Here is a 20,117-nt window from a genome sequence, read left to right on the forward strand (position 1 = left end):
CGCAGCTTCACCTGCAGGGCTTCCTCGATGCCTTTTCCTTTCCTTTTTGTGCTTCCACTTGTCTTGTGACTTTGGTGAGGATTTGGGGCGATGCGGGATCACAGGCACATGTCTGCATTGCAAGCTGTAGTTAAAGCAGCTGCTGTTCCCTACTGCAGTGCGATTGGTAGGTTGGTCTCTCACCAATGTGCACTGGCCTGGCTGAATGCACTGAACCAGGTTTTTTGTGCCCATAGCAGTTTCAAGGGAGTCATGCTTGATCTTTCTGGGCCACATGGAAACTAGGTCAGTGTGCTGCGCTGTCAGTCATGTCTCGCTCGTGTAGGTGTGTGTGTGTGTGTGTGTGTGTGCAGAATAAAACTGTAAAATAGGGCTTTTACATAAGGATGGGATGGCTTCCACAGATATGCAGTGTTGCTATTATGGAGATTGTCTCAAACTGCAGCACAACTTCCTCAGCCCCCTCCGTACGCTGCCACATAGGGAGTGAGCAAGATAGAAAGAAACAGAGGGTGGGGGGGATGAAATTCTCATGCTTGGTTCAGATCCCTAAGAATGCTTGGGAAAGCAGGATCTTATTATCACAGCAAATTTGCAATGTGCAGAGTGGAGGAGATTAGATGCGTCTTGCCTTTGAAGTGTATTTTCCAACCATTGTGTGATGGCAAATTCCATCAAGTGTTGGAGGCAGCCATGATAAGAGGCACGGGTTATGAATGCTGCGCCATTAAAAGCTGTCATTTGAGCAATAAGATGAAACACTCCCAAACTCCTGCTAAATGGAAAAAAATCTCGCCTCATTTGGGCTCTGTCATTCATAACTGTCTCAGATACTAAAATAACAAGGTGCCTCGATGGCCTGGATGAATGTGTCAGAATATGTGGACTGTGGATTATAGTGTATATAAATGAGTGGGTATTGGCTTGTGAATAGGGGATATTTCCCTCTCAATCAACTCTGTTTATTTATTTATTTGTTTACAAAGGACTGACTGAGGGCTTATGTTTCCGGAGATCCTACTGGACTTTGATCAGGCTGCCTTGGTATGACCTCAACTCTTGACCTTCACTTTGAGCACTGCGGCGTCCAGGAGTTTGGTGTCAGGACATGCCCAGTGTCACCAAAATAAGTTCCCTCCTCCCAGACGCACTCCTTTGCTCCTCAGGGGCTGCAGAGTGAAACACTGCCTGAAGGAACCTGCCTTAGGAGTGATATCAGCCTGGGCCTCAGATACTGTTGCAGCTTCAGACCAAACACAAACAGCACAGAGCTGCAGGAGGTGTCTGAACATGCACGTGTACATACTTCTAACACAGTTGGTCTACTTTGTCTTTGACATCAAAATTGTGGCGTTCTGAGTTTGCAAAGTGCAGAATAATAAATGTTATTGTTCATTCTTTCAGTGATTCTTTCAGCTTTTAGCGCTCGCTGGTGGTGATCCTTTAGCTTATTAGTGGCTGTGAACGATGGATAACTTCTGATTCCCCTGGAAATAAATCTTTTGTATGATTGAAATATTTGATCCAAACTGAAATCTCACAGGAACTGAATGATCAAGTTTTTACAGTTAAGTCTAAGATTTGTTGGGCAAAGATATATATTTTAAAAAATGTTCCTCTGTGTACAACCCCAGTAGGTTTTAAAACAAAGAATCACAGTATGACAAAAGTGCAGAGTTTCAGCCCTGCTTCAAGAAGTTTAACAAAAGTTTAGCATCAACATTTTAGGAATTACAGCTGTTTTCGTGAGGCTCAAAAATTAGACAACGTGGCCAGGTGAGGCCTGTCTCCTGATTATTCCAGGACACTAGGGATGGGTATCGTTTAGGTTTTATCCGATACCGGTGCCAAACCGGTACTTTTGAAACGGTGCCGGTGCTTAAACGGTGCTCAAACCGGTGCTTAAAGAATGGAGAACACAAAATTGGTCCAAAAACCTCTCATGTTCAGCTGTTTTTTTGTAAAAAGATAACAATGTTAGCCTTTTCTGCAGCTATAGGGCATATATGGTATCACTCTTGGCTGGAAGCAGTGCTTAAACAATGGAAAAAACACAAACTTTGTCCAAAAACCTCTCATGTTTAACTGTTTTCCACTTTTTCTTTGGTCATTTTAGCCTTTTTGTCCAGGGTGAAGGGAGTATCTGCCATCAAACAAGAAGACAGCCGCATGTAACTATGGCGGTGTTTGCTAGTTCACCTTACATGCATTAATGTAATAACGTGGTTAGCCTACTCAACGTAAATTACACACGAACAACATTAAGCTACTCACCCAGAGAAGAACGTCTGCTGCTGCATCATCATCCTCATCATTTCTGCTACACTGGCAGGGCTAGGGGCCAGGACTCTCCTCTTCGGGTCTTTGGGGGATGTTGCTAACTCCGGGTCTGATAACAGGCACCACACCCGCAGTAGATGTGCACGGTGTGAGGTCTCGCAGCAAGCTATCAAATACGGCGCGTTTCTCTGCTTTTTAAAAAAACGCTATGCGTCGCCAGGTGTTTCATCGGATTCGAGGTGTTACCTCCTTTGCACAGTATCACAGTATCACCTTAAAGCACTTGTTGCAGGCTGCTGAGTTTGCATCTTTTGCTGTGAAGTACAGCCAGACTTTGATCGCTTCGCCTTGGGCGTTTTTAATCTGTAGCTCTGCTCTAAAAGAACGTACGTACCTGGGCCCGCCTACTATCCTCGGAAACGTAAAATGATTGGCTAGAATCTAAAGTGTGTCACAGCTCAGGAAAAAAAAGCACAGAAATAAAGCACCGAAATGTGCGCTGCGTTTCGGTCTGGTTACTACCGTTTATGTCAGAACCGGTGCCATCATGGCACCGGATACCGGTACCCATCCCTACAGGACACTTTGGGCAGATGACACATCTGGAGCTGATGCCATGATCCAACTCACGTTCATTATGTTGCCACTGACATCACTGACAATATGATGTCCAAAGAGATGTTGGGGCAACTAAAGGAGGCTGTTATTTAGCTCAAAACCCAAATCAACCTCAGAGAGGCGGAGACAAATCCAAAATCTGCTCCGTTCTTTAAAAAGAGGTTTGGAGTGGATAACTGTGCAGCACTGAAAGCTCTGGAAGACCACAGGAAAAACTAAGAAAAACCCCTTTACAACATTTAGCCAAGTCAACTACAACGACTGCATCTGCTGTGCAACCAGCTCCCAGTTTGGACTCGTTAGACTACTTTCCTTTATGATAAAGCACATAATGGATCAGGTGGCTCACCGTCCTTCCTCAGTTACACTGCTGGATGCCTAGCCTGCTGGATGCCTAGCCTGCTGGATGCTTCCCATGAAGCATTCAAAAAGTGCTTTGAGGGCTCAGGTAGAGTAGAAGAGCACGATACTCACCATCTTCAAGTCTGATGTGAACAATTCAGCGTCACGTGTGATGTCAGAGGACTTCACACACACACACACACTCAAATAACAACGTTTAAAAATCAGTGGTGGATGAAAACTAGGGAATTCATAAGAATTTAGCAATTCCATTATCGATATCACTTCCTTATCAGTTAGGTTCCTTATCGATTCTCATTGGCTCGTCTATGAGCGTCACCAAGTATCATGTCAATTCATTGCCTGCTGTATGGCCAAAGCTTTGTTCATGTTGAGGTCATTACTCAAATTACACATATTACACAGAACACTTTTCCTAAAAGTAATGCAGTACTTAATTACTTCCAAGAGAAAGTAATTGATTATATCACTCGTTATTTTACTGTCATGTTTCTCTTCGTAGAACGTAAAGCCGACAGCTTGAAAACCAGCAGACTTTACAACGACCCCCACAGCGCTATGAGCGCTCAAAGCTTTAGACAACTTTATACAGTCACACAAGCACTTTTTCTAAGCTGTTAAGTGCTTAACTATCTAACATCCATACACATGGGTTAGTGCCTTGCCCAAGGATATTTGGCATGCAGACTGGAGCAGCCTGCGATCGACCCACCAACCTTCCACTTAGTAGCTGACCTGCTCTGCCTCTGAGCTACAATCACTCCATGATTCTACTTTAGAATCATGAACAGGTAGAAACACATGATGTTTTCATCTGTTTGTTACCTGTTGAAGTTCAGGATCTGGCTGCCTGGCTGAGGTCGGGGTTCACTCTGGGTTCTTGTTTAGCTTAGCGTTAGCATGCTCTCTGTGCAGGTGCTTGCAAAGAGCCAAAGCTGTGTTAGCAACATATTGCAGTTTTATGTCTCGGATGCTTGGATTCTGTTTTTTATGTAACAAAAATAAAAGTAACGTGCACGTGCGTGCTTTACACTGCGTTCCAAATTATTATGTAAGTGATATTTTTCTCTGATTTTCCTAAATAGTCGATTCAAATGACAGTCGGCATAGTTTTGCAGTCATCAACCATTAGAGTATAATTCAAATGTTACTCAACAAAACTGCCAATGAAAACAGTGTGTTTGTCAAAAATAAAAAACTTAAAACGCACTGTTCCAAATTATTACACACACAGTTTCAAAACATTTTATAGGTTGTAGAGAATTGAAAACGGTCATTTGTTAAATTTGCAGCATTAGGGGAACATATTCACTGAAATCAAAAGCTATTTCAATCAAAAACATCTAAACAGGTCAACTTATTACATATTAACACAGGACCCCTTATTTGATAGCAGTTTTACAATTCTTGCGTCCAAGGAACTTGTGGGAACTTTTTGGAAAGTTTCTGCTTGAATGTCTTTGCAGGATGTCAGAATAGCCTCCCGGAGCTGCTGTTTGGATGTGAACGGCCTCCCACCCTCTTATTTGTTTGCTTGAGGATGCTCCAAAGGTTCCCAATAGGATTGAGGTCAGGGAAGAATGGGGCCACACCATGAGTTCCTCTCCTTTTATGCCGATAGCAGCCAATGATGCAGAGGTGTTCCTTGTAGCATGAGATGGTGCATTGTCTTGCATGAAGATGTTTGTGTTGCAGAAGGCACAGTTCTTCTCTTTCTACCATGGAAGAAAGTGGTCAGTCAGAAACTCCACATACCTTGCAGAGGTCATTTTTACACCTTCAGGGACCCTAAAGAGGCCGACCAGCTCTCTCCCTGTGATTCTGGCTCAAACATGACTCCACCACCTCACTGCTGATGTTGCAGCCTTGTTGAGACATGGTGGCCGTCCACCAATCATCCACCACTGCATCCACCACTGCATCCATCTGGACCATCCAGGGTTGCACTGCACTCATCAGTGAACAGGACTGTTTGAAAATTAGTCTTCTTGTAGTTCTGGGCCCACTGCAGCCGTTTCTGCTTGTGAGCATTGGTTAGAGGTGGTTTATGCACAACTGCAGGTCTCTGGAGGATCCTACAGCTTGATGTTCGCAGGGCTCCAGAGGCACCAGCAGCTTCAAATATTAGGGGTGCAACGATACACAAAATTCACGGTTCGGTTCCATACTTTGGTGTCACGGTTCGATATTTTTTCGATACAAAAAAAAATGTTCATGCTTTTTTAATTTGTCATTTATTAAAATTATAAATATATATTTTAACTCAAAAGTACAGTTTTTAAATTTAATGTTGCTGAAACAACAAAGTAATAAAAAAATAAATCTATCTGATGGAGAAATCACTCATCTTTGGAAAAGAGAGTTTATTACAGAGAAACGTCTCTTTCCAAAATAAAAGCTATACTATACGCTTCTTCTGGGCTATATTCTCAGCAGCATGTTAAACATATCAGGTCCCCATAAGGAGAATCCTGTGCTAACGGCTGTCTAAATGACTCGGGTAAAGTTTGTAGCATGCGTGCTTGTTGTTTTTGTCTGCTTCCACTTGTCTTTGCACGAGGATGATGTCGGCGTAAATGTGCAGTCATATTCGTTGTGTTCCCACTAGTGCTGTCAGCGTTAATCTGAAATGACGTTAATGCCACAACACGGCAAATCTCCGTTAACGAGCTACCGCGGATCGCCCCGGGAGTGGGGCTGGACGGCCAACACGTTAACGAGCTAACTGTGCTAACGCACTAGCTCCCACCCATGTAATTGAGCATTGCGTGGCACATCCGACATACTGTTTTACTTTTGTCCATGACGCGCTTACCTTCAGGGTCATACGTCACATGAAAACCAAAATAGTTCCAAAGGCCAGATCTGAATGAGGGTGGGGGAGGTTCAATTTGCCATGTTGCAACGAGCTTAGCTTCTGTCTCGCTAGCTTGCCCTGCGCTCAGTGAATCTGCGTTCGACTACTCCGTCTAGGCTGCACTGTCGAGCGCAGATCCACTGAGCGCTCAACACACACAGCATCAGAAGAAAAGTTGATAAAATAAATTAAAAATGTTGTATTGTTCGATACATATGCGTACCGAACCGAAAGCACTGTATCGAACGGTTCAATATCGATACGAGTATCGTTGCACCCCTATGAAATATGTGTTTGCTGCTTTGTGATGGACTTTTAGCAGCTTCTCTCTTAACCTGATGTATTTGTCTGGCAGAAACCTTCATCATTGTGCCTTCACCTGCACGAACCCGTGTGTGCTCTGACTCAGCCACAAATCTCTTACATTATGGTGATCACGCTTAAGTTTTCGTGAAATATCTGAGGTTTTCATTACGTGTCCAAGGCATTCAACTAATTCACGCTTTTCAGCAGCAGAGATCCTTTTTCATTCCTATATTGCTTGAAAATGGTGGCCTGCTTAATAATGTGGAGGGAGTGTTTGCAGCTCTGTCACAGTGTGGAGTCTTGCAGAGGGGTTTCAGTTCTGTGTGAAGATCCTCCGTCACTAAGTTGCAAAGATTGTTTAACATTTGCTTTAAAAAATCAAATTTTTGCACATCAAAATCCATGTTTGTGCTGTTTCTTCAGATATTGTGTGTATGTATAATGTGTGCTGCAGCAACAGTCTAGGGTCCTCCCCCTACTCTGGCTGTGAGCTGCACATGTGTGACACACACTGTGTCTCTTCATTGAAAGTTAAAATTGACTTGATCAAAGTAACCCGATACTATGAAGACTACGTATGTTGGTGTGGCCTCAACCGAAGCCTCAGAAAAGAGTACTCCCCCACATACTTGTGCTAAAATATTGAGGTGGTTTTTGGGGAAACCTTCCCACCGAGCTCAGCTTCAGTATTTTTAGACTAAGTAGAGGTCTGAGAAACAACACTCGCGATCCCCCACCCTTCTCCTTTTTCCCATTTCTCGTCTGTGGAGGGACTCGTCTGTTCCCTGCTGGATGTTTTTCTTTCTAAGCGGATGAATATGAGGATGATGTATGGAGTTTCCTCAACCATGTGGTGTAAATACGGTGTCTGCATCATTAAAGGCTTTATGAACTGTTTTCTGTTTTAATGTCTCCACACTGACAGCTAACGGATTCGTCCCAGGTGTCTCCATCTCTGCTCCCATATGTGTGCGTATGGAAAAATGGCCCGTTCCTTCTGTTTTCTTGTTGAAGTGGAACTATCGCAGTGCTGTATGCACATCTGAGGGCCCGCATGCACAGAATAATTCATTTGATGCTTTGATACGCGATAATGGACCCAGTAAGGTATTATTCATATGCCCCAGATCTCTTTGGAGAGTATGACTTCTACAAAGTGTCCCGCTATCTTCCTGAGTGCCCCCCTCCCCTCTTTTAAGACTCTCTCGTCATTTATTATTTAAATCCCTCCATAATTCATCCAGCGCCCGCCAATACCCCTTCTTTGCTCATTCTTCATTTAGTGCAAATTAGCACGAGCTCTGAATGTGCATTTGTGGAAAAGTAAGCAAACGGAAAGAAATGGCAGCGGGTCGGTCCGGTGGATACAACTCGATGCTTATTTCCTCAGTCCTGCCTGTGATGTGATGCCATGTGACATATTGAGTCTAATTTGTAGCCTAAAGAAGCAAACAGCTGTGGCCTATTTTGTTTAGCTGTTGTTCGGGTGATGTCACCGTTTGTGCCTCGTAAGGCTGCCTTGCTTTTGGCAGTTGGTGTGAAGATGTCAGGAGAATTTTGTTAAGCTGCTGATGAAGAGGACAGGGGTTGTGTAGCCTTTAGATAAATCTGATAAGTCAACCAAGGCGGTTGTGTGCAGTTTGGAAGACATCTATTAACGAGTGTCACAGATTCACACATACATTGTTGCTATATTTTCCTATGTTGGACCGTTGGGACGTTCATAGAAGCCACAACAGTTTTCGCCCAGGAGGTTGCTGCCGGCATATAAACGTGGACGACCACGAAACTGAAGCTAACCCGAGCCAGCCTTCACGTCTGTGATCCCGATGCTGTTGTCGTTTACTTTCACTAAACAAACAAATCACTCAAAACTCCTGCAGCTGTTTAGCACCCACAATACTTCCTGTTTAGAAAGTTCTAGGTAGCGTGTATAATGAGCTCATCAGCAAAACTAGAAACACTTTTGGACACTGCTGTCATTTTGCAGTTAATTTCTGATGGAGCGACATCAGAGACTGCGCTGCACGCAGTGGTGAACTCACTATATACTGTATATTTTTGGTCTCCACCTAACCGGTTGCAGCAGATGGTTGCCCCTCTCTGTTGTGGAGATCTCTTCCTGTTAAAACGGAGTTCTTCCTCCCCACAGTCCCCGAGTGCTCCTCATTAAGGAGCGTCTGATTGTTGGGTCTTTGCTCTGTTGCGGGTGAGGTGACTGTAGGGCTGTTCGATATAACGATATATATCGGATAACGATATAAAAACATCTATCGTTTCATTTTACGCTGTCGTTTGTTTCGTGGTGTCGCAAAATAAACTGTTTACGGCAATATTTTTCATGGTTCTGATGGTCACTGTAGTGGCTATATTCATTTCTTAAAGTTCTCTCTTTCTCTTATATTTTATATAACCACACTACGGACGGACAAGCGCCTGTTTTTATGCGTTGTCGTTAGCAACAACGACGGTAAAACCATCGCGTGTCCGCTGGTTTAGTTTCCACATTAACCTTTCACAATAAAGTTCAAGATCCTGTTCAGACTTTTCAAAATAAACTGAATCACGTGAAAGAGCAGATTATTTACGGATGAGAAGCAAAAAAGAGCCGCCAGGTGCTAAATAATCAACCTCAGACTCAAACGTTAGAACAGGCTTTTCCTCGCAGCACGCCGTGTAATAAATACTCACAAAGAAAACGGCGGCCGTTACAACTTATGTCTAAAAATGTATCGTTTCATGCATCGGTTAAAACAGCGGTCCCCAACCCCCGGGCCTCGGACCGGTACCGGTCCGTGAGTCGTTTGGTACCGGGCCGCGAGAGTTGAGGCTCAGGTGTGAAATGTATGGTTTTCATGGTTTTTATCGGTTTTCAGCGTTATTTTGTTATCGTTTTTATTTACTCGGTTTACTTCGGTACCGGTACTAGTTTTATTTTGTTGTATTTATCCGCGACACCTTAAAGGCCGGTCTGTGAAAATATTGTCGGGCATAAACCGGTCGTGGCGCAAAAAAGGTTGGGGACCGCTGGGTTAAAACACTCGACTCCAGGTACGCGACGCCCAGCTGGAAACACTTCACCAAGTCGAGCTGCCCGAGATTCACAGAATTTACAGAAAATGTTACATTTTTGTGATTTATATCGTTATCGGACGATAGAATTCTTAATATCGGGATATGAGATTTTGGTCATATCGCACAGCCCTCGGTGACTGTTGTTGTAAATTATGAAGTTGTATTTAAAAGTTGAAATGAACACTGAGCAGTATCAGAGCCAGGGCTGCACATCAGTTGATTATTGAAGAATGTGAATAATAGTTTAAGGGGATCTTAAACGTGGTATTACAGCGTTTAACTGATTGTGTTTCATTTGCTCGCAGAGAAATGAAGAGTCCGTTTAGTTGTGGTAGTTTCATTTTAATGGAAAGAGACATAATATCGATCAAAAATCCAGAATTTAAAAACACTTCTGGGCAAACTTTAAATCATTATTTCCGTCTCTGTACTGAAGCACATGCGTGACTTAACTGCACAGTAGTGTACTGCTGAACTGAGTTCAATATTCATACCCGCTCCTTCCTCCTGTGCAGGTCTCAGCACGTCAGCCTGCGTCCCTGCTTAGACATAACATTACTGCTGAAAAAGCCGACAGTCTCACTGCCTAAATATGCACTGACGGTCTATATCTGTTGATCATGCATATTGATAAGAGTTTTGTTTTCTGTGTCCACAGATGCAGTCGGGGAAAATAACCTGGGTAAGTGGAACATTTTGGGAGAATTCAGATACGCTGTACTGAAAGTTACTGTAAAGATAACACGTCAAATATCAAACGACTGAAATACTGTGGTTGGTTTTTTTGCCAGTGTTATTACTACAGCCAGCATTAATGCTGGTACTAGTATAGTCTAGATACGTGGCATTAATTCACCTTATACAGCACACATCGTGTTGGACCGTGTAGCTGCCTTAAATAATAATTTTCAATAAAGTCGTCCAGTTACACTCTTTTCTAGCCTTTGGCGTCACGTCTGCCCGGTGACACATTTACCGGCTCACACTCTTCTGTTAGTATTATTGGACATTAACTCAGCTCAGACTCATGTACCTGGTCCATGCTTGATGGGGGCTCACTTTGCTGAGATGTCCAACACTGATCAGCATAGTCAGTGTAGAGCTTTGTCACTTTCTTTCTTTCTTTCTTATTATTTATTTCTTTATTTCTTTATTTTGAAGTGGACATTTCCTTAATATTTATGAGAGATGTGAGTTTGCTGTTTTTGAACGACGTCACATTGGACTACAAAAAGAGAGACTGATGCAGAATGTAGAGTTTTTAACAACACATGGATTTCTAAATATGTGTTTATTTAAATCAGAGGTAAATGTGCTCAGTTATGGGAGAGCAGCCATGTTTAAAAATTACAATTTGAATGGTCATCATGTGACTATGAGACATGCACAGAAAAGCTGACTGATGCAGAACAGGAAGAGACATCTGAGCTTTTGACCGAGCGTTACATCCAAGAATGGAGCAGCCACAAAAAACAATAAAACATTTTGTAAATGGCTGTTAATCAAAGAGTCGGCCACGCTTATATAGCCTGTGCAAAATAAACATTTGAGAATATGCCATGCAAACTGTAATACAACGTAGACAGGACACTGTGGGAAATGTGGAGCTTAGTCCAAAAACAATGTGGACAATTTTGACTTGTTCTCCTTGACTGTGGACGAGAGCTGAGATGCTGGTGACGCAGCCCAGGTCACCTCTGTATGTCAGATATCGAAGACTTTAACGTTACAGAAGAGCTAGCAGCAATGCTCCGAAAGGAGGATGACAAGGAGTGATTTGGGAATAAAGGAAAACTGCAGATGAAGAATTTGAACTACAAGCAAACTAGCATAGCGCTTTGTATAAAAATAGGATTAGTTTTTGTTTAAATGTTAAATAATGATAACGTGATGGCCTGTTTCACATCTTCATCGCCTAATTGTAACGTCTACTCTTCTACTTCTACTAAGCAGTTTATAAAGAGATAAACAGAATGGAGTCCAGCTGATTGGTGCCACAACTGTACCAATCAGGTCCAAACTGATCCAAAGCAAAGGCCAGCATAGGCAGGGTGGGGGGCGGAGACCAGTGTCAGGGGTGAATTGTGACAGAAGGATGGCAGCAAGAGTGAAGGAGAAACCTGCTGTGATAGATGGTCCTAACAAAGACAGGAGGTCCATGCTCATGCAAAGGATTGGTGTGGTACAAGAGGAGGCTGGAGATGACGTAAGAGGACATACCGTATTTTCCGGACCATAAGGCGCGCTGTCGATGAACGGGTCTGTTCATACATAAGGCACCCTGGATTAAAAGGCACATTAAGTGAAACCAAACAGTCAGATAAGTCAAACGTTGCTCAACTCATTCTTCTTGCTTCCTCCACTTCCGTACCATCGATTCATTAATGTTGAGCTAGCAAGCTAACTTCCTGCTAACTTCTAACTCCGTTGAATTTAATAAATCTGTTTTCATGGATGCCTGGATGTTAAACTTCATTGTTACACCTGGTAAAGCAGCAACGCTGATCATTTTATTAAAGATGAAAGAATTTAGACAGTTTGTAACTCTCAGTGTTGCTGCAGCGTTCTTTTGACTTTAGGACCTTCCAACAATCCAGCAAGCGGTGCGGCTTCGTAGTTTAGCAAAGTCGTACCAAAATAGTTTTTGACAGATTTCTGAGCGCCGTGTAGCACATAAAATCAGCTCAGTGAGCATAACCAGAATTCATACATACGGAGCACCGGATTATAAGGTACACAAGCTCATATATATAAGGTACACAAGCTCATATATATAAGGTACACTGTCGATTTGTGAGAAAATTAAAGGCTTTTAAGTTCACCCTATAGCGCAGAAAATACAGTACATAGAAAATAAACAAATAAAAAAGAAATACATATAGAAAATGAATCAAAGACAATAAAAACACACATAATGTAAAATACATATACATACCCCCATTAAGCTGTGTCTAAAAATACATAAAATAAAAAAGCAAAATTCAATTGTAGTAATAATGTGAAGTACAGTTTTATGTGAAATGCAGATGTTTTGTGACAGCTATAGTGTAAAGCAGCGGTCCCCAACCCCCGGGCCTCGGACCGGTACCGGGCCGTGAGTCGTTTGGTACCGGGCCGCGAGAGTTGAGGCTCAGGTGTGAAATGTATGGTTTTCAGGGTTTTTATCGGTTTTCAGCGTTATTTTGTTATCGTTTTTATCGTTTACTCGGTTTTCCTGGGTCTTTTCATGTGTGTTATGAATAAATCTTCTTTTGTTCGGTACCGGTACTAGTTTTATTTTGTTGTATTTATCCGCGACACCTTAAAGGCCGGTCTGTGAAAATATTGTCGGGCATAAACTGGTCCGTGGTGCAAAAAAGGTTGGAGACCGCTGGTGTAAAGTACCAGAAAAAAGACCTGCTCAAAGCTCAGTTACCTGAGTGGTTACTATCCTCTGTGGGTCACATATGCTGTGGGTTTGGCCATTACTTCATTTAACTAACTCAGAATTTTAAAACCATCTTTGCATGAGAGGATTCACATTCATCAGCACTCAGTGGTGACACGTACAATATGGGACGTCTGTGATCGTAAATCCACAGAAGGTTATGAACATTATATAATGTGTGGTGTGTCAGAGCTGCAGGTACAGGAGAATTCTCTGTTTAAATATTAAAAGCGTCACTTCAGACCTCTTCTGTGCAAGTAGGCAGCAAAGTGGAGCTAACTTTGGCATCTGGAGGAGCAGCATTAGCACAAAGCAGCTGTATATTCGGTTAGTTGGGTAGATGAGTTCAGCTTTCCATATGTAAGAGCACAGTCTTGGTACCGATCAGCCTTCCATGTGCTCATAAACAGCTGATTATATCCCTGAACTAAGAAGCATGCTGATGATGACATGTGTCCAGTGTCTAAAGGACTTTAGAGTTGGTCACTGCTATACTTGTGTGTAGTTTGCTAGTAACAGCACCTACTTCCAGGACGCTGTGTCCACACTGCTGCTGTTTAGGAAACTTCCACTGGTTTGTAGTTGCAGGTTAGCTTTGGTTAGGTTTCTCAGATTAGATCATGGTTCTAGCTCAAATCCAGCCTTTCAATTACATTATCCATTTCTTAGAAAGCACGTCTGCCAAAGAAAAGCACACGAACAACAATGTTTACTGCCGGTACAAGTTCCCATCACGTCCCCTGAGAGCTGCATGCAGGGCTCCTAAAGGCCGAGGTGAGACGCAGCCAGCCCGTTGCCTCTTTGTCTCCACGCTGAATCCAGCGAGACCGGCGTCTCCTGGTGTCTCTGCCTTTGTGATTAGAGATCTCCTTTGGGAGTAATGACAGAATTGTGCTCCTGTCAGTTCCTGCTGCTCAGAGTGGGCTAATAGTCATGTTAGCGCATGCAGCATGTCATTAGCTCTGCGCTAGTAGCCCAACGAGGGGCGAGTCTGTCATTTTGAGGCTAAATCACAGGGCGGGTAGGCCGGAGATCACAGTCACAGCGGTTCTCTGTAGCTCCAGTGTTTCCGCCCACCCTCCTCTGCCTCGCTTAATATGCACCGACTTACACATACTGTATTAACTCTGAGGAATTACTGCGACGTGGGCTGGAGAAGGCAAATGGAAGTCAAAGAGAGCCACTCTGATGGCTGCTGATACAGCGATCATTCAATCAAAATCCTAATTTGAAACACACTGCTTATTTCTGACTGTGATTGGATGATTCATGGTTATCACTCGGATGATTAGCAGGCTTGCGTAGCATCTATCAGAGCATGGGCTAATCTGCTTTGATTATTAGCCTCTAAGCCTTCCTTCCACGCTGGGCTTGTCGGGTACGGAGTGATGAGAAATTGCGCTCTCCTCGTGTTTGTATTAATCTATCTGTGCTCACTCGCCAAACTGATAATTGCACGGCCCAGGCTTCAGATCACCCCCTCCCCCGAGGAATGTTTTCCTGTAGCCTTAAACATGCAAACATTCCTTTGCACTCGTGTGTAACGTTCCAGCGTATCAATCAGTTTTCACAGAGTAGATAAAATTTGCACATTCTTACCGTGACAAACAAAATCTCCACCCCTGTTGGGTTACATTAGTTTCAGGTGTTTGGGTTTGTTCTGCCCGAGGGATGCTAGTCTGGTTTGGCTCTTCCCCTCTGCGGTTTCTACTGACCATCAGTGGACGTGTGCACTGTCAAACCTGAAGAAAAGTCTGCTGACGCTTCAGCGTGCAAATCAGCCGTCTGCATGGAGCGTCTGTTACATGTATGTATGCCATGGCAGAATGCTTCTATGCACAATAAAAACTTCTGCACATTTTGCAGCTCATTGGTCACAGTGGGCTTTTAATGCTAAGCACAACTTGCCCCGCAGCTGAAACTTTATGGGGAATAAGCTGAGCATGATATATATTTAAAAAAACGTTCAAGCCCGTGGCTCCATAAGAAGATAAGAAGTGGATCTGTTTTTTGATCCACGTGAGGCAGATCTTAGCAAAGCCGTGGGTTGATCCGTGAGTCTGTGGGACGAGCTGATAATTGCGAGCGAGTGTGACCGTGTTATACAACACGCACGCATCTTCACTCGGCGCCGTGACCTTCTCCGCTGAGATTTGCGTCCGCCTAACTGCCCTTTTGCTGGGGCATGTTGTGTAAGTGAAGGGGCCACGACGTGAATAACATTGGTATTTGTGCAACATCCTGTGCTGAGTGGAGAACTAACTGGAGCAGGAGAATGGCGCTGTTCGGCGAGGTTCACGGCTGTTATTCCTACAGGCCATGAGCGTGAAAGCAGCTAATGACATCTGACAGTTCTGGAGCAAGAAGAGGAGGGCTGGACAGAAGGGGGTGGGGGAGGTTGGGGGGGTTAAGAGATAGAGTGGGATGGAGAGGGGGTGGCTGTGGGAGAGTATGGGGGGGTGAGAGAAATAAGGGATGAGCTCGGTGTGGACAAAGCAGGGATGAGGGATACGGGAGGGGAAGGGCTAAAGAGGCGAAACTGTTGGGACCTATTGTTAGCCACTGTAGAAGACGGCCTCCCAGTGCCACCACTATGGGCTTTTACCTCTATCAGCATGAGATGTCCAAATATTCTACCCAGATGTCGTCCAGACCTCAGAGCTGAAGGTTGCCAGTCTTTAAATCTTCGATGTCCACATCCAGACTCCCCCCTGAGTTCATGCAATGGCTGCCATTTTGAAATCTGCCTTTGGGGGAATTCCAGAAACGCTCTCAAAGCATCCAACACGCTTACGTCCTCGCAGATATGTTTAGCCCCCCGCCTCCTCCAAAAATACCCCCCAAAAATCACCAAAGTGAGTTACCAAACCCCCAAAACAGACAAAAGATTGGGTGTAGAGGTGGGGGGTGAGGATTGGGGCGGTGACAGATGGAGGGAAGAGGGAGTGGGAGATGAGTTGGGATCCCACTGTAACGTGACAGACCCCCAGTCCCACCCGAGCTTCAGCACCACTGCTTTTGAAGAAGGCGTAGCGGGCGTCCTGCTGCCAGACTCACCTGTGAACCCGACACGGCGGAGCGATCTTATTGTCTCGTCCTCCTTCAAAATAAAGGTGTGAGGTTTACGTCTGCTCGCCGCTTCGTGGCATTCAGACAGACACGTGTCTGCGTTCGAGTTGCACGGCGGGTGTTGGGTGCCCCCAGCTGTTTTGTACAGGCTGCGTGTCAGTGAAGTTTGGGGTGGGGTCTCCACTCGAAACCCCGACTGTGGGTTGTACGTTTGGGCTTGTCTGCATTGGTTTGAGCTGTGTGAGTATTTTGAAGCATAATTGTGCTGCTATACTTTCACAAAGCTGCTACAGAGAACTGTGAAAATCATTTTCAGTCTCCAAAGCAAACGAATTATGTAAACGGCCTTTTGACAGCCTCATACAAATATCTGTACTTTGATCCAAAGCAGTCGTCCACCAGTGGAAAAGAAAGCGCTTCTGGTAAGAGAAAGCAAACATCAAAGGTGGCGCTGGCTGTTTGGCTGTGGATGAGACGAGCAGCAGGCGAAGCAGCCCTCAGCACCCTCCTCCCTCAAAGCTGCTGGCCCACATCTATACATTGTGATGGCTGCGGTCACACGCTGCTCTGCAGATTGTTGATATCTGTGAGTGAACAAGTCACCTCATGCTGCTGACTTATCGGGCTCTTTGTCTTCTGAGCTCAGAGGGGCTCTGGGTCTGTGTGTGACCACCCTCTGCTGGGGGATTTTGGTACAGCACCTCCATCACCACTATAGCCTGACGATGATGTGACGGTGCAACAGAATGTTTTGTTTTAATGAGGTAACATCTTTCAGTGCTTTGGTGAAATGATATACACGTGTCCTTTGTTTCCCACTGGGCTTAAAGGCAGCATAAAAGCAAAGTTTGGCACTAAACTGGGATTAAACGCTGTCATTCAAAATATTCCACAGTCTAGAAGGTGTATTAACAAGTGAGTGTGTGGTTACCAAGGTTACTGCTGTAATGTAAAATATGTTCTGGAAATTATTCAACATCATTGGCATCGTTACAGTAAACCACACATTTGTCTGTAAAGCAGTAAATACTACTGCATGTGTCTTAAGGCAAGTGATCACATTAGTTACTCCTGATATATATGTATGTTTACATGATGGCAGAACAAAATCAGAAAAAGAGAATCTGTAATAACTGCTCACAGCATCGTGATATCACATGTGCTTTATAGCAGGACACACAGTAGCTGAGTTTCACACTGGGAAGGATTAACATGTAATTTTAATGACTTTGCTATTAAATTATTGCCAACTAATCAATACAGAGAGAGAGAGGGCGTCAGTCAAACAGGGGTGTGTTGTCACTTCTGGGAAATTGTTCTTGAAACTCACTGTGGAAAAAATCAACAGGGCATTGGGGGGGGGGAGTCCCTCCTCCTGTCCTCAAGCTTGTGACGAAGGCATGATTTCACCTTTGACCTTTTGTCATGCTGACTTGGCCCACTGTTCCCACAGCTTGAGCATGAAATCTGGTCAATATTCATTGTTTCAAAATCAAAGCTAAATGAAGGAAGAGCAGACTGTTGATTAGGGTTTGGGTTTCACGTGACTGAGTGAGCACTCGCTGTGAGTGCGTTTGATCTTTTTTAAATTTAAACTTTACAGAGTTAAAAATGTTACAGAAACTCTAAGTGACCCATGAGAAACACTTAAAGTCACCTGAAGGAACAGAACAGAAACAGATGCAGCACTCGTGTTTGCTTCAAAATATAAGCTAATAAATATAAAGAGTCACGTGTCGTGTTAATAGGCTTGTTCAAAGGGCAGGCAGTTTAGAAAGCAGTTTCATTTCATGGTGTACTTTTGTTTTAATTATATAAAAAATTAAAACTTCAAAGCAACTTGAATCAGTCTGCAGAAATGCTGAGTGCCTTGCTGGATTGCATGCAGTCCGCTGTTCCTCTGCACGTCTGTCTTTAGCAACGTGCAGCTGTCCTGTCAATATGTTAACATCTGCAGTCCCACCTGACAGCCGTGCCGACACAGTGATGGCACCAAAGGAAACCACGAAGCTTCATATCTATGAGTCATACTGGGTAATGATTAAGATCAGCCTCCATCAACATGACTGCCTCTTTTTGAAATCCTGGGTTAGAATGAATTACATGAATGAACAGTTTCTCGTATAAAGTAACTGTTAGACATTGAACTTTGATGTTTTAACCTTCCATGTGTTTAATGAAAGGTTGGCATAATGATGGAAACACCTACTTTGACTTCCCGGTGCAAGAATATCTGAATATGTGTGTGAAACAGAGGCCAAAGTGTTGCACTCCACCTTGCTTGAACGTTAAAGGCTCCTCCTGTGTGTAACGGGCACATTGCAGCTCTGACGTTGGATATTTTCTGCTGTGCAGGAGTTTGAGACCATTAAATGCCAACATCAGGGTTTTGTCTCTGACAGTTCAACAGCTTGTTGTGCAGTTGCTGGTGCATCCATCCAGCAGTCCTACAGAGAGATTTCTATTAAAGCAGAGCTACAGAGACCACAGGCCAGTGTTGCTGGGGTATTTTAATCGGGATCAAAGGAATTCTGGGAAACTGGTCACAGACGAGGTAGCGGATGAGGAGAGTATTAAAACACTCGATCTTCAGGTGGGCAGGAAGAAGATCTGCACTGAAGGTTACGCTGTTGTTTGACATGCAGCCTCGTTTGGACTTGTTAGAGTGAGTGTTAGTGTTACAGCCAGTAATATTACTGTTAGATGGATTTCTGAAAGGCTGTGAGATACTGAGCTCAAGTCACACTGGGATTGTTTGTTTTCCTCCTGGCTGCAGGCAGATGTTATGCAACCTGCTGGCTTTTTCTTTTATTGTCTTATTGTTTCTTTTGCCACATTTTTGATTCATTATTTGCTTTGTTTTTATACGATTTTACTTAATTTATATTTAATTTACTACTAAAAACTGACCTGTGGTTTAAAATGTTTTAATGCAAGGAAGCAAACTAAAGCTAAGCAGAGCGTGGTGACTGCACAGGAATGGACACACAGCGATGTGGCAACCAGAGCTCGAGGAATGTCAGCAACCTGGAGCAACGACTGGAAAAACACCGAGTTACTCAGAGTGGGAAAGGCCCAAGTTAATGTTATGTGGAAATGTAAAATAAGCCAGAGAAAGTGGCTGCTAAACATTTATCGTAGGCAGAGCTGACCTGAAGATGGTCTTTAGAAGCCAATAGTCTGGACGTCATCATCTGTCATTTTCCTGTGATTTGAAGTCAAATATTTAAAATGTGACTTTCAGCTTTCATTCACAGTGTTAACAAGAATATTCCCGTTTAGGAATGACAGCTATTTTTATACATCGTCAGTCGTTTTCAGAAGCCCAAACATAACTGGGAGAACTGGTCGCAGCTCTGGGGCTGGCCCTGCTTTGTTGTTTAATGCTTTACATTATGGGACTTGATCTTCTTCCCCACGTCGCCTCCATAAACAGATCCCATGAGATGGTTTATATTAGCATCAACATACACTGATCATGCTAATGTCGATCCAAACAACATAAAATTAGCATGTTTTGTATTTTGCAAGCTGCATTCTGCGCTTTATTCAAATTGAATGTGATGAGCCCCACGCTGTCCAAACCCCGGACTACACTCTGACCAGCAGATGATTCAACCTGTTTTTATATGGCTGAAATATTTAGAAATGGCTGTAAAATAAATTGCAAACATAACTCAATTAATGAAGACTGGCGTGTGATTGGCTGTTTTCGGGCTCGCTCAGTGAAATCTGGAGACCAGGTCAGCTCAGTTTTACCGTTTCTGCCTTTGGAGCGTCCAGCGAGAGAGCAGCCGCATGGATCCACTCATCACCCAGTGATTACCCCCAACACTGATATTAATCATGAATAAAAGCGTTTATTCCACTGGCTTCCAAGGTTTTTCAGCCTCCTATAGACAATGAACTCCTTGTTATCACATGGAGATCTGACTGACCGAAGGTTACACTGAGACTGTTGTGACTGATTCATATTTAATAAGAAATCCAACAAACCATCAGCAGTTCGGCTCGTCTGTCAGTACAATATTACAGTATTAGTAGTGTTAGAAACCCAGATGTTGATGATCTGAACATCAGGAAACGTTGGCTGTAATCTGACACTGTCCTTATAGAACAGTA

General features: G+C 43.7%; 1 protein-coding gene across 1 annotated transcript in view; it reads left to right on the top strand.

Annotated features, from left to right (window-relative positions):
- The window catches only part of nr6a1a (nuclear receptor subfamily 6, group A, member 1a), a 114,265-nt gene that overhangs the window by 54,973 nt on the left and 39,175 nt on the right, over nucleotides 1-20,117 (top strand). Inside the window, exon 3 of the mRNA XM_084946405.1 lies at nucleotides 10,158-10,181. Within this exon, the coding sequence (XP_084802531.1) occupies nucleotides 10,158-10,181 (24 nt within the window). The remainder of the gene's footprint in view (nucleotides 1-10,157; nucleotides 10,182-20,117) is intronic.

Source organism: Perissodus microlepis, chromosome 12 (genome assembly GCF_051167445.1).
Source record: "Perissodus microlepis isolate ML-2025 ecotype Zambia chromosome 12, ASM5116744v1, whole genome shotgun sequence".
NCBI lineage: Eukaryota > Metazoa > Chordata > Actinopteri > Cichliformes > Cichlidae > Perissodus > Perissodus microlepis.